The sequence below is a fragment of the Lipotes vexillifer genome, unplaced genomic scaffold, assembly GCF_000442215.2.
Source record: "Lipotes vexillifer unplaced genomic scaffold, Lipotes_vexillifer_v1.1 scaffold1699, whole genome shotgun sequence".
Lineage (NCBI taxonomy): Eukaryota > Metazoa > Chordata > Mammalia > Artiodactyla > Lipotidae > Lipotes > Lipotes vexillifer.
The window spans coordinates 1211072-1237210 of NW_006796961.1; the positions used below are offsets into that span (position 1 = coordinate 1211072).

A 26139-nucleotide genomic window follows, 5' to 3' on the forward strand; every position below is an offset into this window, starting at 1 on the left:
CCCCCCCCCCCCCATAGAGCAACGATGCCTCAGGGAACACTTGGAACTGGTTGTACTTCATCCCCCTCATCATCATCGGCTCCTTTTTTATGCTGAACCTCGTGCTGGGTGTGCTGTCTGGGTAAGTCTCTGCTACTCCCCCCATCCCACTTCCCCTCACCATCTTCTTCCCAGGAAGAGGCCATCATTCTCCAGGCAGAGAATAGATCTCTTCTATTGCTTTGGGTTATTAGACAGTTATCAGCAGGCCATGTACAGGTGCATAAGTTGTGCACTGCTGGAGGCACCCAGTGAAGGGACTCATGGGAGGTGAAATCCAGCCCAGCCTTCACTCACCAAGCTGTGCCGCTGGCACTGAGCTACCTCCACCCAGGGCGGGGGGAAGCCTCTTGTAATTTAGACCTCTCACTTGGAAGGTTTTCTCAAAATTTTCAGGCCCACAACCCAAAACACAAGAAAAGTCTATAGAGCTTTAATTTCTATAATTTACATTTTTTTAAAGAAACAATAGGTTGGGTTTCCCCCAACTCCCCTGTTTTCCAAATATAAAATCGTAGCATACAATCAACCATGCATTTTCATGACACACATTGTCCCCTACCCACAAGATTGTTTTTCTGGCTTAACCATAAGTGAGTTTCATTTTTCTCACTACAAGAAGTCTGGGGACTGGTTTGGTGGCTCCATGGTGCCATGATGGACCCCAGCGTCTTCTAGCTTTCCACTCTGACATCCTTTTGGAGACTTCCAATCTCATGGATGCTTCATGGTCTCAGGATAGTGCTTCATGCTCACAAGATAGCCATCTCACATTCCAAACAGGAAGAGGAAGAGGGGAAACTGGAAAAGTCCTATATCACAGAAGTGAGGCTGCTGCAGAAATCTTCAGCTCATGTGTCATTAACGTAACTTAAGAGAGGGATGAAACTATTCTTTAGCCAGGAGTACAGAGAATGAGAATGGGGTATGCAGCCAGCAGTGGTTGGCATGGCATGGTTTATGGTTTTGTTTTTTTTCTCTAACTGGGTGCAGTTGTTGGGAAATGTGGGAAGCTGGCAGAAATACCCACTCCTGTAATATTCTGATCTTCTCTCAGAAGACCTGATTCCTCTTGTTGAAATGCACTACCCTCCAGGGATTCTGAATCCCCAGACATACACACGCACACAGACTCCCTAAAATTTCTAAAACAGCCAGACCTGACTCTTCTGTGTTTCTTCAGGGAGTTTGCCAAAGAAAGGGAGCGGGTAGAGAACCGGCGGGCTTTTTTGAAGCTGAGGCGGCAGCAACAGATTGAACGAGAACTCAATGGGTACATGGAGTGGATCTCGAAAGCAGGTGAGGCCCTTTCATCCTGGGGCTCAGGAATTGAAATCCCAGGCCACGGAGCACACAGAGAATCATGCATGCAGTTTGCAGATGGATCAGGGAAGGGTCATGATGGGAGGAGGAGGAGGATCTGGACTGCTAGTTCCAGTTTTTAACAACAAGAATCCAGCGGGATGAAGCCAGGATATGACATACATAACACTCAAGAGCTTTAAAATCAGACATTGGGTTAGATCCCAACTCTGCCACCTCCTAGCAGTGCAGCTCACCTCCCTGTGCCTCAGTTTCCCTGCCTGTTAAACAGAGATAATGATAGTACCTACCTCGTAAGGCTGTTTGAGGAGTCTCTAAGGTAATCCAAGCTAAGTCACCTAAGAAGAGCAGTGCCTCACATACAGTAGGTACATGTTTATTTGTTCAGCTATTTAAACACTTATGGGACACCTGCTGTGTGCCAGGCACTGCTCTGGGCACTGAGATTTGGTCTCTGCCTGCAGGACTCTGATAGTCTAGTGAGAGAGCAGAAAATAACCAAATACATATAACGTTGGATGTTGCCAAATGGCTGAGAGGAAAAACAAAACGGAGTAGGAGGCAGAAAACAGTCGGAGAAGGCAGGGTGATCAGAGGGGGTCTCTCTGAGGAGGTGACCTCTGAGCCGAGACCTGAAGGAAGTGAAAAAGGAAGCCAGGTGGATGTCTAGGGGAAGAGCTTTCCAGGCAGAGGGAACAGCAAGTGCAAAGGCCCAGGGGTAGGAGTAGAGTTGAGTCATAGCAGGGAAGCTGTGTGTGGCTGGAGCAGCGTGAGGTGGAGAGTGGGAGAAAAGGAGGACAGAGAGGTGACGGGGGCCAAATCAGGCAAGATCTTATAGGCTATGGTAAGGAGGTTGGTTTTTATTTTGAAGGAGGTAGGGATGATGTTGGCTTTAGGACCATCGTTGAAGTGGGGCTGGGAGTCAGAAGCAAGTGAGCAGCACATTTCTGGCTGGTTGAGTTGTCACTAAGCAAGGGGAGAGTAGAGTGGCCAGGAAGACCCTTCTCCTTCCTGGTCCAAGGGAACCCATCCCCAGGAGAGTCCTCCAGACGCTGGAGCTTAACTATGTGCTGTTCCTCTTCAGAAGAGGTGATCCTCGCCGAGGATGAGACCGACGGGGAGCAGAGGCATCCCTTTGATGGTAACTGCTCTGAACCTGGCTCTGGGGGTGGGGGTGGGTCCCGGGGGACACAGGAGGAGCCGAGGCTGGGGGGACAGGCTACTGCATTCTGAGGGGCTTCCAGGGAATGGATGTTGAGGGCCCAGGTATGCCAAGAACAAGCAAGAGACCAGGTCAGGCTCAGGAAGATAACGGGAATGGTGGGAATCTGCTTCCTTGAGGAATTTCAGAACCTTAACACAGGGTTTCCCTTTCTCGCCTGCCCTTTCTGCTTTGACCACGTGCCCAGCTTCTTCTGCTTTGTGCCTCCATTTTCCCCATCTGTCAAATGGGCATACCTACCTTAGTTGATTGTTTATGAGGATTATATTAATTATTGCAAATAGAATGCATAGGACAGTGTCTGGCTCAGGGTCAGCCCCATTTGTGTTCACTAAGTAAAATAAATAATAATAATTTCACCAATGGGAATTCCCTGGCAGTCCAGTGGTTAGGACTTGGCGCTTTCACTGCAGTGGCCCGGGTTCAATCCGTGGTTGGGGAACTAGGATCCTGCAAGCCACACGGCGCAGCCAAAAATAAAATGAATTAAATTTAAAAAATAATAATAATAATTTCAGGGCTTCCCTGGTGGCACAGTGGTTGAGAGTCCGCCTGCTGATGCAGGGGACGTGGGTTCGTGCCCCAGTCCGGGAAGATCCCACATGCCGCGGAGCGGCTGGGCCCGTGAGCCATGGCCGCTGAGCCTGCGCGTCCGGAGCCTGTGCTCTGCAGCGGGAGAGGCCACAACAGTGAGAGGCCCATGTACTGCAAAAAATAATAATAATAATAATAATTTCACCAAGAATCCAGCTTACTATTAAGGACAGTTGTCTCACATGTTAGAAAGTTGTCTAGGCAGAGCAATGACTTTGGATTGAAGAGACCAGGAGTGAAAAGGAAGGAAAGGAGCTGGGGCCCTATCCCAGTAGGTTACAAAATGGATTTTGGGGGGAGGGAAAGCTAAATCACTTTATTGGAAGTATATGCCTGTACTCACTGTCCCCTGGCGAGCTCTTGGGGGTGGAGAACCTAAATACTGAGGAAGGGCTTCCACAGTCCCAGCCCACCTAGCAAGTGTGCTAAAGGTTAAGGGGTGGGCTGTTTTCATAGGAGTCACTACATATCCAATCCCAGGGCTCCTAGAGGGAAAATGATGGCTGAGAGCCCAGACTTCGAGTCAGACTGAACAGGACTTGGTTCTCATCTTTACCCCTTGGGCAAAGTCATGTAACCTCCCTAAGCCTCTGTCTCCACATCTGTGAAATGTGCATGCTCTTACTTTCCACCAAACCAGACCACCACGCGGGTAAAATCCAACAACACATAGAAAGTCCCTGGTAGAGCCCAGCACCCAAGGACACACTCAGTCGATGTCATTTTTGTAGCAAAAAGGGTAACGTCTTTTTCTCTTGCCATGTTTCCATTGTTGGAGCTCTGCGGAGAGCCACCATAAAGAAAAGCAAGACAGACCTGCTCAACCCCGAGGAAGCTGAGGATCAGCTGGCCGATATTGCCTCCGTGGGTAAGTCTTCCTGCTGCCGCCTGGCAGTCGTTTATTACTGATCGCCCTCGAGATGGAGTGTGAGAGCTTGGGGGACCAGGCTGCCTAGATTTGGGTCTTGATTCTGCTTCTTCCCACCTGCGTCCTGGGGCAGATGACATGATTATGAGAATAACAACAGAGCATGTCTTTTCATATTATTGGGAGGAGAAATAAAACTAAATAATCTACATATAGGGAGTCCCCTGACAGTCCAGTGGTTAAGACTCCATGATTCCACTGCAGGGAGCACAGGTTCCATCCCTGGTCAGGGAACTAAGATCCCACATGCCACGTGGCGTGGCCAAAAGAATAATAATAATAATCCACATGGAGCATTTAGAACAACATGTGGCAGAGAATAAGGTCCCCATGATATTGGCTAATATTATTATTCATTAATTATCTATGAATAATATTATTATGTTCATTAGTTCTCATTGAGGGGCTACATTTATTAGGTACCCAATTGTGAACAAGACAGAGACCAAATCCCCACCCATGTGGATCTTGCCATCCAGTGCAGAAAATAGATATTAAACAGGTCATTACACAAATAAACCTGTAATGATAACAGCACTTCAGAGGAGATGCCCCGCGCTCAGCCTGCTCTGGAAGAGTGGAGTGTGGTCAGGGAGGGCTTCTCAGAGGAGGTGACACTGACAATGAGAACTGAAGGGTGGGTAGGAGTTCACCATGGCAGTGACAGCAGAGAGGAGGCTGTGCTCAGTCTGTTGCTGTTGGTTATCTCCAAGGGCAGCATTTGAGGTGGGAGAGGACATTGACTTCTTTCCTTCTCACCCCTCGTGACTGAGACTGTGTTGCTTTCGATCTTTTCCAAGGAGACTCTACTATCTTCTGAAATGGGTTTTTTAAAATTCCAATTATGAAGGGAATTCCCTGGCAGTCCAGTGGTTAGGACTCTGCGCTTTCACTGCCCAGGGTATGGGTTCAATCCTTGGTGCAGGAACGAAGATCCCGAAAGCTGCATGAGTACAGCAAAAGTAAAATAAAATAAAAATTCCAGTTATGAAGAGTGGGTGGGGGAGCTTCCAGGCAGAGGAAATAAGACAAGACTCTGAGGGGAGAAGGCATTAAGGCTGATGGGGTATATGGAGCATAGAGGCAAGGATGAGAGAAGGAGGGAGGGAGGAGGGAATTGAAAATATACGCGTGTTTCTGGGACTTCCCTGGCGGTGCAGTGGTTAGGACTCGGCGCTTCCACTGCAGGGTGCACGGGTTCGATCTCCGGTCGGGGAACTAAGGTCCCACAAGGCTTGAGGCACGGCCAGAAAATAAAAATAAAAATATACGCGTGTTTCTAATCCCCATGAACCAACTACTTTATACTCTGCTTTTTTCATTCACCCCTAGTTTATAAGCTTACTGCTGAGTTTCAAAATGATTTCCGTCACTGTCCCACACTCCAGAGGGTGGCTACACTATGGTTTGCTCAGCGTGGCTTTATTATATGGTGTTTGAGTTGTTTCCAATTTTTGCCCTTACGAGGAGCACTGCTGGGAACATTTAGGTACAATGACTCCCCCCACCCTTTGGGTGGATTTCCTTGGGGATAATTATAGGATCAAAGATATTAACATGTTTTCAACTCATTATTCACAGAGCCATTTCAAAAACACTGAACCCATTTATAAACCTGCCAAGTTTTCAGACACTCACGGATTCTCCCACACCGGCCATTGCCTATTACCCGTTTAATTTCCTTTCCCAGATAAGTCGGTTTGTAATGATACCTTAAAGCTTGTTTTCATTTGCATTTTTAATTTCTAGCCAAAACACTCTTTTCCTCTTAATGATGAACAAGTCCTATTTCCACTTGTGGATACATCTGTTTCTCTCCTTCCAGCAAATTCAGGAATTGGAATGCCCCATCAATGCTCTGTGAATTTGATCCATTACATCTGTCCAACATCTTTTCCCATTTAGTTTGCTTCCATTTTTCTAATCTGTTTTGTTATATTTTGATAGGCAAATATTTTTTGTCTATACCACATTTATTAAATGTCAGGCACTGAAAAAAAATAGGGTACCCAAGATCTCCTCTATGGATAAGATTGGGTACCTGTTCTTAATTAACAGGGAGATATTATTTTTCATCAGTCCTTCTTAAAAAGATGAAAAAGTGATACCACCCAGTGTTGGCAACGATGAGGAGAAATGGGCATAGCCATATGCCATTGTCAGGAATGTAGGTTGCAGTGTTTGTGATGTATGGTTTGGCATTATTTAATTATTGATGTTTATATTCTTTGACCTAGAATTTCTGCTTCAAAACACTTCTTCACATATGCAAAAGATCTATGTACCAGCTTCTTCTCAGCAGCACTGTTTCTGGTATTCAGAAAAGTAAAAACCAGAAACAACCTGTGTGCCCCCAAATAGGGAGATGGTTAAAGAACTATAGTATTTATATACAATTGAATACTCTGCTGCCAGGAAAAAGAATGGAGTTGCTATGGCATGGAAAGGTGTCTGAAATATATTTTTTGGTGAAAAAAAGCAAGTTGTACAACAAAATGTAAAATGTGTGGTCCCATTTTTAAAACAATATTAAGAAGTGTGAGAGGTACCTAAAGATGTGGAAATTGGAGGGATTGCAAAGGATTTTCACTTTCTCCATGATGACATGTTCCTGGAGTGGATGGATTAGTGACAGGCATTACTTTTGAAATCAGAAAAGTAATTAGGTAAGTTTAAAGTTACTTAAAAGCAACAGAGACTAATTATAAGGAGTCTAATAGCTATACAAGGCAGGAAGGAATTTGTCTGGTGGAAAAGCAAAGAAAGCTTCTTGAAGGAGGCGTTTTTTTAACTGGGCTTCACGTGCAATGGGGAGAGTTATTCATTCACTGGGGTCACCATAATAAAATAGCACAGACTGGGTGACTTATTTTTTCAAAACAGAAACTTACTTTCTCATAGTCCTGGAGGCTGGAAGTCCAAGATCAAGGTGTTGGCAGGGTTGGTTTCTGGTGTGGCCTTTCTCCTTGGTTCATAGATGGTTGTTTTCCTCTGTATCTTCACGTGGCCTTTCCTCCATGTGTGTCTGTGTCCTAATCTCCTCTTCTTATAAGGACGCCAGTCATAGAGGATTAAGGCCCACCCTAATGATCTCATTTTAATTTAATTACCTCTTGAAAGGCCCTCTTTCCAAATACAGTCACATTCTGAGATCCCCGGGGCAGGGTGGGGGTTGGTTAGAACTTCAGCATATGAATTTGTGGGACATGGTTCAGCTCCTAACGAGGGGGGAGTGGGGATGATCCAGGAAGCCATGATAGATTCACAGAGGGTTTGTCTGTGGGAGACCCCGGGGCTCGAATGTGTGGCTGACATAAGAAAACTTGCTACTTGGAGAACCCAGATTCAAGGCTGGCATTTGATAAACGTGTGATAAAAGGAAGATGATAAACCGAAGTTGAAAGCTGTCACACTGAATAAGTGCCAACGCTGTCCCATAGCACCTCTGTTAAGAAAGCAGGTGACTTTCAACTTTGTAGATGGGTCCAAAACACAGGCCAGTGCCTTGTTCTCCCAAGACAGGTTTGCTACAGGCAAACCCAACTAAAGCCAGCTCCCTTGCCTGATAGATCAAAAACCCACAGGAAGGGGCCCCTATGCTAGCAGGGGCTTCCTAAACAATCCTGAAAGAGACCTCTGAAATTCCAGGTTTCTGGCAGGGAAATGCCTTTACCTTTATTTATTTACATAAAATAATAATAATAATGATGTGTTTCAAACTCAGGCAGGAACTGTGTGGCATTTGTCCTCATGTTGTACCCTAGTAAATGCAGCTTTATGGAACTGATGACTCTACTGTGCTGTCAGCTCATTTGATAAACACATTACAAAACAGTCTCATGTAGAGTTGATCAACTGACTGCTGAAATATGGACCTTGAGTCATTGTTAGGAAAAATTCATCCATGAATGGAATCTGCCATCACAACACAAGTTCTTTAGGAAAATCAGATTCCATTTAGATGGTTTTAAGGGTATAAGCTCAGTGTGGGCTGTATTCGTTTGCTAGGGCTGCTGTCACAAAGTACCACGAACTGGGTGGCTTAAAACAACAGAAGTGTATTCTCGAGTCACAGCTCTGGAGGCCAGAAGTCCAAACGGAGATCAAGATGTTGGCAGGGCCGTGATGCCTCTGAAGACTTTAGGGGAGAATCTGCCCCCACGCTTTTCTCTTCGCTTCTGGTGTTGTCAGCAATCCTGGGCTCTCTTTGGCTTTTACTTGCCTCACTCCAACTTCTGCCTCTGTCGTCACATGGTCTTTTCCTTTGTGTCTCCATGTCTCTTCTCCTCTTATAAGGATACCAGTCATTGGATTTAGGGCTCACTCTAATCGAGTCTGACCTCATCTTAACTTGATGTCATCTCCAAAGACCCTATTTCCAACTAAAGTCATATTCACAGGTACCAGGGGTTAGGGACTTCCACACATCTCTTTGAAGGACAGTTCAACCCACAATTTGGGAAGCACCTATTTCAATTTACAGAGAAATTGAAGAGCCTGTAAATTGCCCCAAATCCCAATATTCAGCCTTGGTGGTGCCATACTGCTGTCCTCACCGTGGAACATTCCTGACTAGGACTGGTCGCCTCTGGTTCTTGACTCCTTGAATGTAGCTGATCTGAACTGAAATGTGCTTCATACTAACACATTAGATTTGGAATACATAGTACAAAAATAAAAAGAGTGTAAAATATCTCTTTAATATATTTCTATTTCGATTCCACATTGAAATTGATATCTTAGATATATGGGGTTTCATAAAATAGCTTATTAAAATTATTTTTTAAATCTAAGGATTGCCTGCAATTACACTTCCAGACCACAGAGGAAAAGTATAGACAAGAGTGTATAGAAAAAGGGAACATGGGTCAGAGCAAGTACGAAATGCAGTAAATAGGGGAGACAGTACAGAGCTGGCACACGGCCTGGCATGCAATAGGTGTTTAGGTAATATTCACTTTCCTCTCCATTCCTGATGAGTGGGATGCCTATTGTGGGATGTGTCTCCAGGCCCTGTGATCAGGAAAGACTTCCTCCAGGCGTTGGTATGTGAACAGGTCTTGATTTCAGCTCTTAGGGTTGTAGTAAGAGATTTTAATCTTACCAATAAGCGTGATGTGCCAGCATCATGCTAGGGGATATTAACTCATTGATTTCTCCCAACGGCCCTGTGAGGTGGAAGGCACTGGAGTCCCAGGATGCAAGGTGACTTGTCCGAGGTCATCTGCCCAAGGTCACTCGCCTGTTGGTGATGGAGCCGGGTTTCCACGCGGCTCCAGCAGGAGTTGGGGTAAGGGGCCTCCTGCCTGGTGTGATGGCCAAGGCTTGTGGATGCCTGTGGGTCTGGGCACATCTTTGGGAGCCATAAGGACCAGAAATGTCCCAACTGGGAAGGGGTGTGAAGAGCCACCCTAGGGTTCCCAATGCCCATGGGGTCAGGCAGGTGATGGACATAAGGGGAGGATCCAGCCACTGGACCTGGCCAACTGCTGCTGGGCAGAAATGTGGTCCCTTCCTCACGGCCACATGTTCCAGGAGTGAGTGCAGCATGGTGGCCGAGGGCACAGGCTCTGAAGTAACTCGACACTTCTTAGCCAGTTACTGGACTCCCCTCAGTCTCTGTTTGCTCAGGGTGTAAAACGGTGTTAATGACGGTCCCTACTTCCTAAGGTTGTGATGAGGAGCTTACTGTGTAAAATGCATCCCCCGCAGTGCCTTCTAAATGTTCAAAAAACGTCAGCTGTTATTTTCATTCATGAGAAGCTGAAATCCATATTTTTATGGAAAATCTCCCAGTTTTTAAATGTAGACCAGTAATTTTAAATTTCACAAACCCAGGATGAACCAGTATGGCCCCTGGGGTGCCAACTCACAGCCTGTGTTTAGAATTTTGCTAATAGGAAGTGGCATCCTGAGAGATGTTTTCCGTGTCCCATGCCTGGCTGGTGTGATGAGGTTTATGAAGTGCTTGATGGATGAACGTATAAATGAACAAATGAATGAATGGATGGATGGATGGATGAACAAATGAATAATGGATGGGTGGATGGATGAATGAATGTGTGAATAAATGAATGAAGAAACAAATTGGTGAATTAATGAATGCACTAATGAATGAACAAATGATGAAAGAGTGAATGAATGACATACCAATGAGTGAACAAATGAATGAATGCACAAATAAATGAACGAATGAGCACACTAATGAATAAATGAAAGAATGAATGAACCAATGAAGAACAATAAACAAATGAATGCAATGGAAGATTTTCAAGAGGAAGTTTTGTTTTGTTTTGTTTTGTTTAATTTATTTTCGGCTGTGTTGGGCCTTCGTTGCTGTGCACGGGCTTTCTCTAGTTGCAGCAAGCAGGGGCTGCTCTTCACTGTGGTGCGCGGGCTTCTCATCACGGTGGCTTCTCTTGCTGTGGAGCACGGCCTCTAGGCGCACAGGCTTCAGTAGTTGTGGCACATGGGCTTAGTTGCTCTGCGGCATGTGGGATCTTCCCTAGACCAGGGCTCGAACCTGTGTCCCCTGCATTGGCAGGCGGATTCTTTTCCACTGCGCCACCAGGGAAGTTCCACAAGAGGAGGTATTTTAGAAGGTAAAATCAATCTATCCAAAACTGAGCTCTGAACCTCCCTCCTATCCCTCCCGGGGCTCAGGCCAAAAACCTTGGCTTCTCCCTCTCTCTTCCACCCACACTTGGTCCCTCAGCAAATGTCGAAATCTACCTTAAACAATACATCCCAAATCTGCCCACTGTGGGGTGGTAGCCCCATTATCATTTGCCTGGACTAGAGCAGTCACCTCCTCCCTGCTCCTGCCCTTGCCTTCCACAGTCTTTGCCCCCCACAGCAGCCAGGGGGCACCTGTGAAGCCCAGTCAGCTCACGTCCCTCCTCTGCTCAAACTCTCCATGGCTCCCACCTCACTCAAAACAAAAGCCCAAGTTCTCCCCACAGCCCCCAAGGCCCTTCACAACCTGCCCAGTCTCCTCCCTGCCCTCACCTCTTCCCTTTTCCCACCTGAACCACTCCACTCCAGCCACACTGTTCTCTTTATGCTGCTCCCACAGTATGTCAGGCAGGCACATTCCTGCCTCAGGGCCTTTGCACTTGCTATTTCCTCTGCGTAAGGTACCTAAGGTCCTAAGGTAGCTCAGGCCAACCCCTTCACCTTAACTACTTGATTTAATACTGCCACCTGTCCAGTGGTCCCTCCTGGGGGTCCTAGTCCCCTTATTTTGCTCTACTTTCTCTTTTTTCCAAAGCACTTTTCACCTTCCATCACACTATTTTTTTTAATATTTATTTATTTATTTGGCTGTGCCAGGTCTTATTTGCAGCACGCAGGATCTTTAGTTGTGGCATGTGAACTCTTAGTTGCAGCATGTGGGATCTGGTTCCCTGATCAGGGAACATAGCCGGGCCCCCTGCATTGGGAGTGTGGAACCTTAGCCACTGGACCACCAGGGAAGTCCCCCATCACACTATTAATTTACTATTTATTATATTATGCTTGCTCTCCGTCTCCCCCGCTGGAGTATCAGTCCCAGGAGTGCAGGACTCTGTTAACGTGTATCTGGAACACCTGGGACAGAGCCTGGCACAGTAGGTACCTTGTAAATGCTTAGGAGCAAAAATATACATAGGCAGTGGGCACAGCTGGCTCATTCTTTGGTGATTATTTCTAAAGTGAAATGTCCGTGGAAAACTAGGATCCTATCCACACCTCCTCCTGGAGGCTTTCCAAGTATGGTCCATGCAGTTCTGCTACCTACCTCTGCACTGGGAGTCCTGAGCAGAGGCTCCTACCTTATCCCACCCTGTGGCATGACCCCCCAGAGTCATCAGACATGGCCAGGAGAGGAAGATACAGAAAGTTGGCTCCAGCAATGAAGAGCCATCAGCCTCCCCATTGACATCCTGAGCACTCATTGGTTATTTCCAATACTATTATTTTCAGGGGCATCACCTTCTCATAAGCTCCATCTCTGGAAAGCTAAGCCCATAGGTCATGATTGTTCCCAGTGGCTTCCTTGCTTGGGAGGCTAATGGATTTCCTGGCCACAATCCGTGCCTGGGCCATGCATCGGTTAATTTCCTCTGCAGGAACACCTTGACATTCTCCATCCTTTCCCTGGCAGGGTCTCCCTTCGCCCGAGCCAGCATTAAAAGTGCCAAGCTGGAGAACTCAACCTTTTTTCACAAAAAGGAGAGGAGGATGCGTTTCTACATCCGCCGCATGGTCAAAACTCAGGCCTTCTACTGGACTGTGCTTAGTCTGGTAGCCCTCAACACGCTGTGTGTCGCTATCGTTCATTACAACCAGCCCGAGTGGCTCTCCGACTTCCTCTGTGAGTACCTCCTGGCCCCACCCCCACCGGCTCCCTGACCCCTTCCTCACACCCTTTTTCCAGTTCTCTTTCTCTGATGGTATGTGTTCCTTCTTTGGTCCTCATTGACTTTGTCCTTTCATTTGGCCATGTCGACAACTCAACTTGGGGCTGATGTTGCTGCTGCAACAATGACAGAACCCTATTTCTTTGGGCCTGAGCTGGAAGCTGGAATTTAGGCCACCAGAGACTTCCATGATCACTTTCTAAGAAAGGCACATAGGGGTGCATTGGAAGAGAGACAGAGAGAGTCAGAGACTGCGAGACAGCCAGATAGAGACAGAAACATACATGTGATTTCTAGGTGCATCTCTGGGAATCAAATAATTTATGGTTGAGAGATGGGGGCACATTAGAGATTAAAAAGTGACCTGTATGTTGTACCCATTTTCTATTCTCATTTCTGACTCTCTGCTTCTTCCCTTTTCTTTCAAACCTTCTGCTTCTTTCCCCTTTCATCTCCTGTCCTTTTTGACTTCCTTATGTCTGGGATTCATTCCTAGAAGATACTCTCTAACAAGTGTGAAAACATCTTGCTCCCTCAGTGAGTACCAGGATTTCCAAGGCTTTGCCCTTCTGGGCCTATTCCCAGATTTCAGGAATTAATATGAGATAGTATCAAAACTGATGACCAGGTGTGGGGAAAGAAGCAGTGAAAGGTGGGGAGACCTCTGAGCACGATTTAAAAAGTAAAGAGCTCTTAGGAATCAACAAGAGTAACGGCTGGACAGTGAGGAAGGCAAGTGGATACCTTGGCTCTGGCTTATGGGCCCCGAGTGAGGACTCCCCAAAACCTTTTTTCCTGCTGGCTGCCCTCCTCCTACATCTACTGGCTTGTCTGACTTAGGTCTGTAGATTCTCTACCCTTCTGACCTGGTTCAGATTAACCCAGACAACCGTTGGAGAAGTTGAGTCTTCAGCCTAGAGAGGCCTGGGAGCCTGGTCCATGTCATTGTCTCCTTGTAACCCTCATTGTTCCCAGTCACATAGGCTGAACCACCCCCACCCCAGGATATTCCCCAGGGGCCAGTTCTCCTTCCGAGAGCCCTGACCTAGTTCCAACCTTAGTAATTGCATTTAGTCCCCCTGGAGTCATTTATAAATGAGGACTATTTACTTTTTGTCTTGACCTCCTCTGATAGCCTATTTTTAATCTCCCATATTCTCCCCACTAATCACCTTGCTCTATCTGTCCTGGTTCAGGAACAGGGGGTTGGGACTTCCTGCCTGGGGCCTCTGTGTCTGTAAACGTCCTTTAATTATCAATTTCCAGTTGATAAAACTGCAACACAGAGAGGTTAAGCAACTTGCCCAGAGTCACACAGCTAGTTAGTGATGTAGCCAGGATTTGAACCCAGAGTCCAAGCTGTATCTGATGGTACATCCCTGCCCTGATTACCAGGTAACCTGGGTTCTTGATGCCGGCCCTGCCCCTAACTCTCCGTGTGACCTTGGACAAGCTCTTACCATTGTCCATCAATCAAACACATCTTCAATTATAAGGCACTCTTTTATTTTTACTTTATGTGCCACTAAGAAATAAAACAATGCTGCCATCTAAACTAGGACATGCCAATTTTAAGATACACCCCAGTTTCGGAGATGTCAAAATGTGAACAAAAATATGTGTCTTGGAATCAATGAAGTGTAGTCGTTTCTCTGGGTCTCAAATTCCTCTTCTGTACTTGGTGGAAATTGGATGTGATGACCCTGAAAGTTCTTCCAGACCCCCTAGTGCTACAGATAAGTAATTCTCTCAGGTCTTGTGCATCACCAGCTATCATATTTCCATGGTAACTGGGGAACAGGTATCTTGGAAACTCTTAAGTTCTCCCAGAGTTTCTTCTGGTGGTGTTTGGAATACACCAGATGTTATGGACAGATTTCCCTTGCTGACAATTTTGGTCTCAGGGGCCTTGGAGACCCTAGAGTTTCCCTCAGATACTAGGAGCTCCCTGGAGTCCTAAAACTAAGGGAAAGTTTCCATCAGGAATGAGTGGGAAAGACCTTAACAGTCAGTTCAAACCACCTCTTAAAAGAATGATATAACAGGGAATTCCCTGGTGGTCCAGTGGTTAGGACTCTGCGTTTTCACTGCCAAGGGCCCGGGTTCAACCCCTGATTGGGGAGCTAAGATCCCACAAGCTGCGCGGTACAGCCAAAAAAAAAGAAAAAGAAAGTAAAATCACAAAGAACTAGAAAAAAAATCTTACACCACTAAAAAAAAGAATGATATAACAAATACCCTTGACCTTCAAACAGAGTTAGCTATGTGACCAAAATGGAATTCTTGGAGGTTTGGGTCCTCTGTCTTCCCTTTCTGTATGCTTTCTTCCCCTCAGAATTCCTCCTTACCTCTCCTTCCCCTCCAGTAGGTGACTACTCATGCCCTTCCTGACCCCTCAACTTCCTACCCTGCCAAGAAAGCCGTCTCAGAAAAGGGACTGCTATTAAACATTTCTTTGCTGGAGCAAACAAATAACCATGAGTTACCTCTCCCCAAGGTATTTGCACCATTATGCTTTCTCACCAAAAAACAAAAGGCTTTATCTTGCATCACGACTTTCACACATCAGAAAGACAAGATTTCCAAGGGACGTAAATGAGTTTTCAAGGTTCGGAGAAAAGCCATGCCTTAGATTAGTTGCCTGTGGCCTCCAGCTAAGTCCCCAACACAAGGATTACAAATAGGACACTGTCATGATTTCTATTTCTATTATTCCTTTGGAAGTCAGACGTATAAAAGTGGTTTAGTCATAATTCTTAGATTATGACATGCTGGCATTATGGAACCACTTTGTTAGTTATCCAATTAGTCAGTCAGTTAGCTGTTAGTCAGTTAGTTAATTCATTCATTTGTTCATTTTAAAAACGTAGTAAGATGCATGAAATAAACAACAAGGACCTACTGTATAACACAGGGAAATATATTCAATATCTTGTAATAACCCATAATGGAAAAGAATATGAAAAAGAATATATATATATATATATATATATATAAAACTAAATCACTTTGCTGTATGCCTGAAACATTATAAATCAACTACACTTCAATTTAAAATTTTTTTAATTAATTAATTAACTTTTAAAAAATATATATAGTAAGCACCCAGGAACCCACCAGCCAGGGTTGCAATTAACAGGAATGTCAGAGCCATCTGGAACCTCCCCCCCACAGATCTAACCTCCTCTGTTTTCCGCCCTCTCCCTTCTAGACTATGCAGAATTCATTTTCTTAGGACTCTTTATGTCCGAAATGTTTATAAAAATGTACGGGCTTGGGACGCGGCCTTACTTCCACTCTTCCTTCAACTGTTTTGATTGTGGGGTAAGTGGTCTGGTTTCTAAGGATTTCAGTTCTCCAGCTCTAGCTGAGAATGGCTGACACCTGGGGACATGCAAAAGAAAGAAGTAGGATCACCCCTGGATATGAGAGACTTTGCTGAATGCAAAAGGAATGAAAGGACAATCCCAACTTCAACAAGGATACAGAGCCCCTAGAGCCCTCCTCAACCACTGCTAGTGGGAGGGGAAATTTGTGGACCCTTTTTGGAAAGTAGGATTGACCTGGCGATTCCACTGCTAGGGATTCACCCTGGAGAAACTCACACAGATGCCCAGGAGACACATACAAGAATGTCCTGAGCAGCCTCGCTAGTCCCAGACCAAACGCCCCAAATATTCCTTTGCAATAGAGTGGATAAAGTTGTGGCCTAGCCACATAACGAAATTCTCTGCACCAATGAGAGGCAACCAAAAACAGCCACACCCATCAGCCACATAATACTGCACAAAAGGAAGCAAGGCACTGACAAAACCAGTCCATACAGCATGATTCTGTTCATGAAAGTTCAGATGGGTAAAACTAAGCTATATGGATTACGGAGGATCCTTGAATGCTTTAAAAAGGCAAAGACCTCGAAAACATTATGATAAGCGAAAGAAGCCAGACATAAAATAAAAGGTCACATGTTACATAATTCCATTTATATGAAATACCAGAACAGGCAAATCTCCGGTGACAGAAAGTAGATTAGTGGTTGCCAGGGGCTGGGAAGAGGGGGATGGGAAGTGGCTGCTAATGGGTCCGGGGTCTTCTTGGGGGGTGATGGAAATGTTTCAGAACTAGAGGGGGGTGATGGTTATACAACATGGTGAATGTACTAAAGGCCACTGCGTTGTGCACTATTTTGAGTTAACCTTTCTGGTTAATTTTATGTTATGTGAATTCCGCCTCAATTTTTTAAATGCAAATGGTTAAAGGAAATGGTTAGCATAAAATTCAAGGTGGTGGGCTAATGTCTAGGGGTCCCTGGAGGCTTTCAGGCTGCTGACATGTCTTATTTCTCGACATAGGTGGTGGTTTTGTGGGCATTCGCTCTGTAATTATGTGTTTCATGAATTCTTTGTGCTCATCAGCTCTTAATAAGTTAAAAAAGAGAAGGGATGAGAGGGGTCTGAGACCCTCACCCTGATTCTATTTGAGGGTGGGAGTTGGATTGGGTTCCTGCAAGGTTCAGACCCAGGGCACGTCTGCAAGGAGCCTGGACATAAGACAGGGTCCTCTGTTCTAGGTCATCATCGGGAGCATCTTTGAGGTCATCTGGGCCGTCATAAAACCCGGCACATCCTTTGGAATCAGTGTGTTACGAGCCCTCAGGTTATTGCGTATTTTCAAAGTCACAAAGTGAGTCTTTGGGGTTCCCTAGCATCCCGATGGGAATGGGGATGGGGGCCAGGGTGGGGCCACCTCCACCATGTTGGGAAGGTGGGCTTAGCTGCTGCCGCCCTGGCCCAGCCTGACCCCCACCCCCCCAAACCCTGGCCTCTGTTGGCAGGTACTGGGCATCTCTCAGGAACCTGGTCGTCTCTCTTCTCAACTCCATGAAATCCATCATCAGCCTGTTGTTCCTCCTTTTCCTGTTCATCGTCGTCTTTGCCCTCCTGGGAATGCAACTCTTTGGTGGCCAGTGAGTGCTCAGCGGATTCTCTGACGTCTGCTTCCCTGGGGTCCAGCCCAGGGCCTCCTCCCCCCGCCAGGCACCTTGCTCAGTGCCTCCAGAGGCCCAGGCCCACCTGCATCACACAGTCTGCCCTCCTCGTGGCCTGGATGCCCAGTGCACTCACCCAGTTGGGTGGGGCCCGGGTACCACGCAGGGTGTCCTTTTAGGGGACAGAGATACTGCCCTGGATACAAGGTACTGAACCAAGCCCTCAGGACACCTGAGGTGGGACCAACATGAAATGTCTGTGTCCTCTCTGCAGGTTTAATTTTGATGAAGGGACTCCACCTACCAACTTCGACACCTTTCCAGCAGCAATAATGACGGTATTTCAGGTACAACCTTCACCCAGCCCCATGAATTCAGGGACATACAGGGAAGCACCAGAGTTCATCAGGAGGCAGAGGGAGCGGGGAACGTGGGCAGGAGCCTTTATTGTGGTTTCCACAGGAAGAAATGGGCAAGGCACATTAAGCAGGCTTAGGATTGGCTAGTTTAAATAATTTCATCAGGCCCTGGAGCTGTCCTGAGTTGTCTGGTACCTGACCCTGGGCTGATTCTGGCAGGAGAGGGTTGGCCCTGATTGTAAGAGCCCAATAGTGGAGGTGGTTGGGAGTGTGGGCTCTGGATTGGTTGGTTTGCATTTGAAAATGCATGTTCACAGGCAAGGTGGTTACTATCTCTAAGAATTAGCTAGTCCTGACTCCCTCCAGGGTCAACAAGGCCTCCCACATATGTCAAAGCATCAGAATATAGAAAGTAATAGACATGGATAATACACCTCCTCCCCCAGATTGGAAGACACCCTGATCCCATATTCCAAGGCAAACAGATTGACCCTGGGTGGTCTCCCCAAACCAATTTCTGTACCCATGTAGGCACATGCCCTGAGGTTTGGAACTGGCCTAGCTTCCAGAGCCTTTCCATGTGGGTTCTGTCTCTTTAGGGGACAGAGAGTTTATGGAAAATGTGACTTCACTCCTCTCTTCTCCTGTGGGAGAGGTAATTTCTAAATGAGACCCCTAGACAGGGGCTTGGAAAGGGAAACCATCCATGAAGTTCTGAGCCCTCACATAAATGATTATGAATAGTAGTAATCACCATCCATATATCTTCAGCACAAGGGTTCTTGCCCAAGAGGGAGTCTGTCCCCCAAGGTCACCTAGTAGTATCTGAAAACATTTTGGGTTGTCACAACTGGGGGTGTGGGTGGATGTTACTGGCATCTGATGGGTAGAGGCCAAGGATGCCGGTCAACACCCTACAGTGCATAGGACGAGAGGAAGTCCCAAATGTCAGTAGTACCAAGGCTAAAAAACCCTGCATTAACAGATTAATGTTTTGGGAGTTCTTTCACATTTACTTTATCCTCATGGAAATAATACAAAGGAGGGAAGTTGGATACTTTTTAACAACTGTGTGGATGCTACATACATAGCCCTTCCCATACGCATCTGCACAGCTTCTATTTGCCAGCACCTGTGTCCCTTTACCTGACGCTTCCTCTGGTCACCAGTACCGCCACCATTACCACCCCCAGACACAGCAGTCCAGAAGTACCAGTGAATATATGGCAAGAGAAATTTATTTGTCACAGGTCTGGAGGCTGGAGTTCCACAATCAGGGTGCATGCAGGGTTGGTTCCTGGTGAGGACTCTCTTCCTGGCTTGCAGACGGCCGCCTTCTCACTTCTCTCTCACATGGCAGGGAGAGAGAGAGAGAGAGACCAAGTTCTCTGGTGTCTTTTCTTATAAAGGCACCAATCCCCTCATGAGGGCCCCACTGTCATGTCTTCATCTAATCCTAATTCCCTCCCATCTCCAAATACCATCACACAAGGGTTTAGATCTTCAACATATGAATTTAGGGAGTACAACTCAGCCTATAGCAAAATCCCCTTATCACATCAGGGAAGATGGAGTTACAGAAAGATTGTGACTCCTGCAGGGTCACTTTTTCCTAGAACAGGCTGAGAGCCCCTCAATGCAGGGACAGCCCTTTCCTCTTGCAAACAGATGAGACCCTCCCCACCCAGAGACAAGGGCCAAGGAGGGGCCCACACGGCAGGTTCCGGCTCCACAGCTGCATCTCCGAGGGGCCCAAGGTTGAGAGGGGGTTGGCTGTGTGTTTCTCCCTCCCCTTTCAGATCCTGACGGGCGAAGACTGGAATGAGGTCATGTACGACGGCATCAAGTCTCAGGGGGGTGTGCAGGGCGGCATGGTGTTCTCCATCTACTTCATCGTGCTGACGCTCTTTGGGAACTGTATCCTCTGTGTGGGGAAATGGGGACGTGCCCGGGCCTCAGGGAGAGCAGACTGGGGGGCACAAGAGGGGGATTCAGGAGTCCCAGATATCAAGGTCCAAGTGGCGATGCTTTCCCTGACTCCGACGTTTGCAGACACCCTCCTGAACGTGTTCTTGGCCATCGCAGTGGATAATTTGGCCAACGCCCAGGAGCTCACCAAGGTGGGGTTGGTGGGAGAATGTTGCTGTGGCAAAGTTACCACCTGCTCATGGCAGATCAGGACCGTGCCAGGTGGGGGTAGGGGCTAGGGTCAGAGCTTTTGCCCTGGATGCACTGTACCGGGGAGAAAGTGCCTCCTCCCCCACCCCCAAAATAGACTGTCCATAATAAAGTGGATTCTACAGCAAAGGAGGGGGGCTAAGGCAGCAGGGTTTCTACAGGAAACAGATGGCAAACTCCACCAGAGTGCCCATTTATAAGGAGTGGGCAGTGTCAAGGGACTTCCAAGGAATGTGGCAGCCTCTAGGATAGCAGGCACTGTCACACCGCCCTAAACCCGAAAGGAGGGGACAGATGGAGAATAACGCAGACAAGGTCCTGAGGTTCAGTGTTTGTCCCTGTGAGCTTGGGAGTTGGCTGGACTTCATCATTGAGTGGTAGCAGTAAAGAATTATATGTGCTCATGGTTCCAGGCATTGCTGTTATCTCCCTTTTGCAGAAGGGGGAACTGAGGCTCAGAAAGGCAAAATCACTGGCCCCAGATGGGATGATAATATCTGCTACTGTTTAGAGCATCATGCTATACATGTCAGGTGCTCAGTACAGTTCTTGACGCACAGGAAGTGCTCAATAAAGGGAGCCTTTGTAAGTCACTTGGCATGAGCAGGCACCTGGACCTAGAGCTCACATTTTACAGAGCTGGTAAAGGGAAGGCTAGGATTCGAACGCAGACTTGGCAAGTTCCAGAACCTAAGTTGTCTACCCACACACCCTGCCAGCTTTCATTTGAGCCCCAGCTGAGCAGGTAATGATAAAAATAAAAATAACAACAACCAAGGAAAATGTGATTGCCCCTCTTGTAAGCCAGACACCAGAAAGCATAAGAGATAGGGAGTTACTGTTATGCTCATTTCACAGATGGGAAAACTGGGGCCCGGAGGGTTGTGACCTCACCACATATCTAGGAACTGAAAGAGCAGAGGTGTGACCCCTCACAGAACAGAGAAGAGTACAGGAAATGAGATCAGAAGGGAATTGGGGGGGATGTTGGGGGGAAGTCCATTGGATGGACTTCTCCATCCATGTGAGGAGAAGTCCAGTTTTCATTCATGGTCAGTGATATTGGATTATCTGGACAAAACCTGGTGCCAGATGCCCCGTAGGGCAGCCTTGGACTCCCTGGGACTCAGGTCCACCTCAGCTAGTCATAGAGGAGGCAATATTGCTTTCAGTAACACAGCTCACACCCCTGGGATAGCCCACAAGCAGAGCGACTGGGAACGGTTGTACAGGTTGTGCACTGCACGAAGGAAGCTGGGCACCTTTTTGCAATTTGAGGGGAGGGTGCCAAGAACAAAGGCATCTTAGGAGCTAGCGGTCGTCTGACCTTAGCCTTTCTCCAGCAGCCTCATCACATTAAAAGAATGTGTGCAGAATCATTCAGCCTAGGAGGTCCAGGCCTGGGACCTGCCTCAGCTTCACAGCCCCATCCCCAGTGCCACGAGGTGTTCAGGCCATGTTCAGGGAACTGAACTGAACCGAGCAGACTTTGCCAACCCTCCATCTGCCAGCCTTGGCAGGAGGGAGAGAGACTTCCCTGGGCCCAGCTCCGACTGGGGGAAACAGAAGTCTCCGCCACCCCAAGCACACAGCCACAGTCCTGACCACCACGGAGCTGGCTGGCGTCAGTGCTTCAGGGGCTGTTCCAGCCATGATCTCATCCAGGTTCCAAGACCCCATCCTCAAGGGCCATCATGGGGGAGGAGATACCTCAGGAGGGTGGGAGAAGGGGAAGGAGAAAGCTCATCTCCTGTGACGTGTCTTCCAGACCCTCATTCTTTCCTTCATTTATTCCACAAGCATTTCTCAGGCATTTAATATGTGGCAGGGACCCCACTAAGCCCCTGATGTGGTTGGGGTTTTTTTTAATTTTTTTATTGAAATATAGTTGATTTGCAATGTTGTGTTAGTTTCTGGTGTACAGCAAAGTGATTCAGTTATACATATATATAATTCTTTTTCATATTTTTTCCATTATAATTTATTAAAAGATATTGACTATAGTTCCCTGTGCTATACAGTAGGACCTTATTGTTTATCTATTTTATATATAGTAGTAGTAGGTTTTTATCTCATTTAACCCTCACAGAAAACCTAGGAGGCAAATTCTCTGATCCCCATTTTACAGATTTTGTCATTCATTGAAAAGCATTTGGGAATTCCCTGGTGGTCCAGTGGTTAGGACTCGGCACTCCCACTGCCAAGGCCCTGGGTTCGGTCCCTGGTCACGGAACTAAGATCCCACAAGCCACAGCGTGGCCAAAAATAAATTAATCAATTAAAATTGAAATTAAAAAGGAAAAGCCTTTACTGAGAATCTACTGTGAATGGGGTCTAGGAGGTAGGGACATGGCAGGGAACAAAATAGACAAATCCCTGCCCTCGTTGATATTCTAGGGGGAGAGATAGATGAGAAAGAAACTTGTCAGATGGTGATAAGTGCTAAAGAGAAAAACGAAGTGGGGAAAGTCGAGGAGAGTTGAAATTTTAGATGAAGATTGTGAGGCACAGAGAAGTTAAGAGACTCGTCCAAGGTAAGCAGAAAGTGAAAGAGCTGAGATTTGAATCCAGAAGTTTGGGTCCAGAACTTGTGCTTCTAACCACATGCAACGTTGGTTAAACTTGAGCGTGTTTCAGACTCAACTGGGAGCTTATTGAAAATTCAGATTCCAGGGCCCAGCCCAGGTTCTTCAGGAGACCTGGCAGTCTGCATTTGCAGTGTTTCTTAAGCAGGTGGTCCAGGGACTCATCTCTGAGAAATGCTGGGTGTGATGCCAGGAGGAGGGGAGGCCTTGGGAGAGCAGGATGGCCAGCGGGGTCCCACCCCTGTGTTGTCACTGACAGACAGTGTCCTGATCTGACCATTTCTGAGGTGGTAAGGTTGCTTCTTGCCCCAGACATCTCAGCACAGTGGGAGAGGTGCCCTGCCACCACATGACCTTTTTTATTGGCAGGTTCATCTCTGGCCATTTCTTTCTTGTTGCTTTTTCTTTGCTTTTTCTTTGTTGGCTTTTCTGTTTTACGAATGAGGCCCTGCATGAAGGCTGCAGAAGGATTTAAAGCCCCAAAACGTCTTTTTCTGTGTGTATTTTTAAAACATCTTCCCCCATCCTCCTCCTCTCTGAACCTAACTGGCTGAGAATATAAGTTCCTCTCCTGATTCCCCTTCTGGAGGCTGCTGGCAGTGCATGGGATGGGCTGTGGGCTGCCAGATTTTTCTGCACGTGGGGGCTTGTCAGTGTTCTTTAAAAGTCTTGGTTCAGAGAGCTTAAATGGCCCAGGAAGTAAAGTGAGAGGAAAATCTTTGCATTAATTTCCAGCTCATTGAGACAGGGTACAGAAAAATTTCCATTGTGGGAAGGGAAGGGAGTCTTTCTCCTTTTCTTCTGACTGCGTGTTAAAATAGGGTTAATAACGAGCTAGATATTGAGCCTGTACATAAAGGGGATAGCAGTATACTTAACTGACTGGCGTCCTTTCCAATTACTGGGCCTCGGCTCTGATGGGCTGACACCCAGGCCACACCTGTTTGTAAATATCTGAAATGTTGCCCCTGGTTAACAATAGGGTCAGAGGTGAGGCCCCAAGGCCCAGTTCATGTTTTGTGAACAGGGATCACATGTGACTTTTAGGATGAACAAGAAGAAGAAGAGGCAGCCAACCAGAAACTCGCCCTCCAGAAAGCCAAGGAGGTGGCAGAAGTGAGTCCTCTGTCTGCAGCCAACATGTCCATAGCTGTGTAAGTGCCCCCTGTACACCGGTATGCTCCCTGGGGTCCTCAACCTCTGGCACCCTCCCAGTCAAGAATTTGGGGGCAGGGAGCAGTCCCTGACTGGGTTGAGCTTTAGGAAGAGGTGCTTCTGCCCTCCTACCCACTTTCACTCAAGAAATAATCAATAAGCAGGTCCTATGTGCCAGGCACTGTTCTAGCTGCTGGGAATACAGCGTTAACGAGAGGTTGAGGTTTATAGGAAGGGCTAGGGGTGGTGAGAGTTATGATTTTAAGTAAAGTTGTCAGGGAAGGTCTCACTGAGAAGGTGACAAAGCCTGAGGAAGGTGAGGGAGGAGCTCCGTGGGGGTCTGAGTGAAGAGCATCGCTGGCAGTGGGATCAGCATGTACAAAGGCCCTAAGGCAGGAACATGCCTGGTGTGTTTAGGGAACACGAAGGAGGCCAGTATGACTTAAGGAGAGTGAGTGAGGGGGGCGAGTGGGGGGAGGTGAGGGCAGAGAGGTGATGAGCAGATCATGCAGGGCCTTGTGGGCTGTAGGGAGGACCTAGAATTTTGCTCTGAGCCAGGTGGGAGACATGGAGGGTTCTTGAGCTGAGGAGGGAGAGGGGCTCAGGTGGTCACAGGTACCCTTTGGATGCTATCAGGGGAGAAGACTGCATTGTTCCCTGCAAAAGAGATAGTGGGGGCTGGATCAGGGTGGTGACTGAACAAGTCATGGATGTAGCTGAATTCTAGACAGATCATGAAGGCAGAGTGGACAGAATTTGCTGGTGGATCAGAGGTGTTAAGGTGGTAAGAGTTAAGGTGTCTTGATTAAAGATTCGTTAACACAGATATTCTGAGTTGCACCTTTGTTGGGTAGTCCCGGGATTTTGCATACTGTGGGGCGGTGCGTAATGGGACAATGGGGAGGGGGCTTTCTTTCTCAAAGTGCAAGGAGATGGCTGTGGAAAGGGAGCCCAGGAAGGTACATGCTCAGGCAGGCAAGCCTATAGGAGTTGATGGTCTGTATAAAACTATCAATACACATAGAACCCCTGGAAACATCTGTGTGCTCCAGGCAGGGCTTCAGCCCAGCCAGCACTCCCAGCCATGACCCCACTGGTGTTTTGCACCAGTGGATAGATAGGCACTGTCCCAAGCTCCCAAGCGCCCATGTCAGGGCTTCCAGAACCTGCTCCAGGTCAGTGTCCATTATGATTGGCTGTCTCAGAGGTTAAAATATTTTGAATATCAGGACAGCCCCCAGAGGCCATGTGCTAAATTTTGAAGAGGAATAGAGAGGTCAGTGGGGACATACACCTGGGCTGAGACCCCCATTAGACCGAAATGCCCAGCCAGGCCAGGGTACCTTACTGGAACAAGACGCCCATCTGGGCCAAGACGGCTGTAAGGACGAGACATCTGGCCAGGTTGAGTTTTCCACACAGGTTGAAACACCTAGTTAGGCAGGGATACCCAGCCAGGCCATGATACCCACCTTGACAGAGATGCCCACTTTGGTCAAGATGCTCATCTGGGCCAAGGTACCCACCTGAGCAGAAATGCCCACCTGGGGCAAGACACCCACCAGGGTGGAGATACCCGCTGGACCGAGATGCTCACCTGGGCTGAGATGCCTGTTAGCCCGAGAGGTCCATGCAGGCCACAGTGCCCAGCAGTGCCCTAACCCCTGTGCCCTTCCGTTGCAGGAAGGAACAACAGAAGAACCAGAAGCCCGCCAAGTCCGTGTGGGAGCAGCGGACAAGCGAGATGCGGAAGCAGAACCTGCTGGCCAGCCGGGAGGCACTGTACAACGAGATGGACCCGGACGAGCGCTGGAAGGCCTCCTACGCCCGGCACCTGCGGCCCGACATGAAGACCCACCTGGACCGGCCGCTGGTGGTCGATCCCCAGGAGAACCGCAACAACAACACCAATAAGAGCCGGGCGGCCGAGCCCACGGTGGACCAGCGCCTCGGGCAGCAGCGAGCCGAGGACTTCCTGAGAAAACAGGCCCGCTACCACGACCGGGCCCGGGACCCCTGCGGCTCCGTGGGCCTGGACACCCGGAGGCCCTGGGCGGGCAGCCAGGAGGCCGAGCTGAGCCGGGAGGGGCCTTACGGCCGCGAGTCGGACCACCACGCCCGGGAGGGCGGCCTGGAGCAGCCGGGGTTCTGGGAGGGCGAGGCGGAGCGGGGCAAAGTCTACGACCCGCACCGGAGGCACGCCCACCGGCAGGGTTGCAGCCGGGAAAGCCGCAGCGGGTCCCCGCGCACAGGGGCCGACGGGGAGCCCCGCAGGCACCGGGCGCACCGCAGGCCAGGCGACGAGGGCCCAGAGGACAAGGCCGATCGGAGGTCCCGGCACCGTGAGGGCAGCCGGCCGGCCCGGGG

General features: G+C 47.9%; 1 protein-coding gene across 1 annotated transcript in view; it reads left to right on the plus strand.

Moving 5' to 3' along the window:
- Positions 1-26139, plus strand: part of CACNA1A (calcium voltage-gated channel subunit alpha1 A) — a 242007-nt gene that overhangs the window by 136340 nt on the left and 79528 nt on the right. Inside the window, exons 7-19 of the mRNA XM_007469118.1 lie at positions 18-121; positions 1223-1338; positions 2447-2503; positions 3957-4046; positions 12253-12462; positions 15720-15832; positions 17079-17191; positions 17343-17474; positions 17770-17842; positions 19654-19771; positions 19907-19974; positions 23665-23771; positions 25456-26139. Of these exons, the coding sequence (XP_007469180.1) occupies positions 18-121; positions 1223-1338; positions 2447-2503; positions 3957-4046; positions 12253-12462; positions 15720-15832; positions 17079-17191; positions 17343-17474; positions 17770-17842; positions 19654-19771; positions 19907-19974; positions 23665-23771; positions 25456-26139 (1985 nt within the window). The remainder of the gene's footprint in view (positions 1-17; positions 122-1222; positions 1339-2446; positions 2504-3956; positions 4047-12252; positions 12463-15719; positions 15833-17078; positions 17192-17342; positions 17475-17769; positions 17843-19653; positions 19772-19906; positions 19975-23664; positions 23772-25455) is intronic.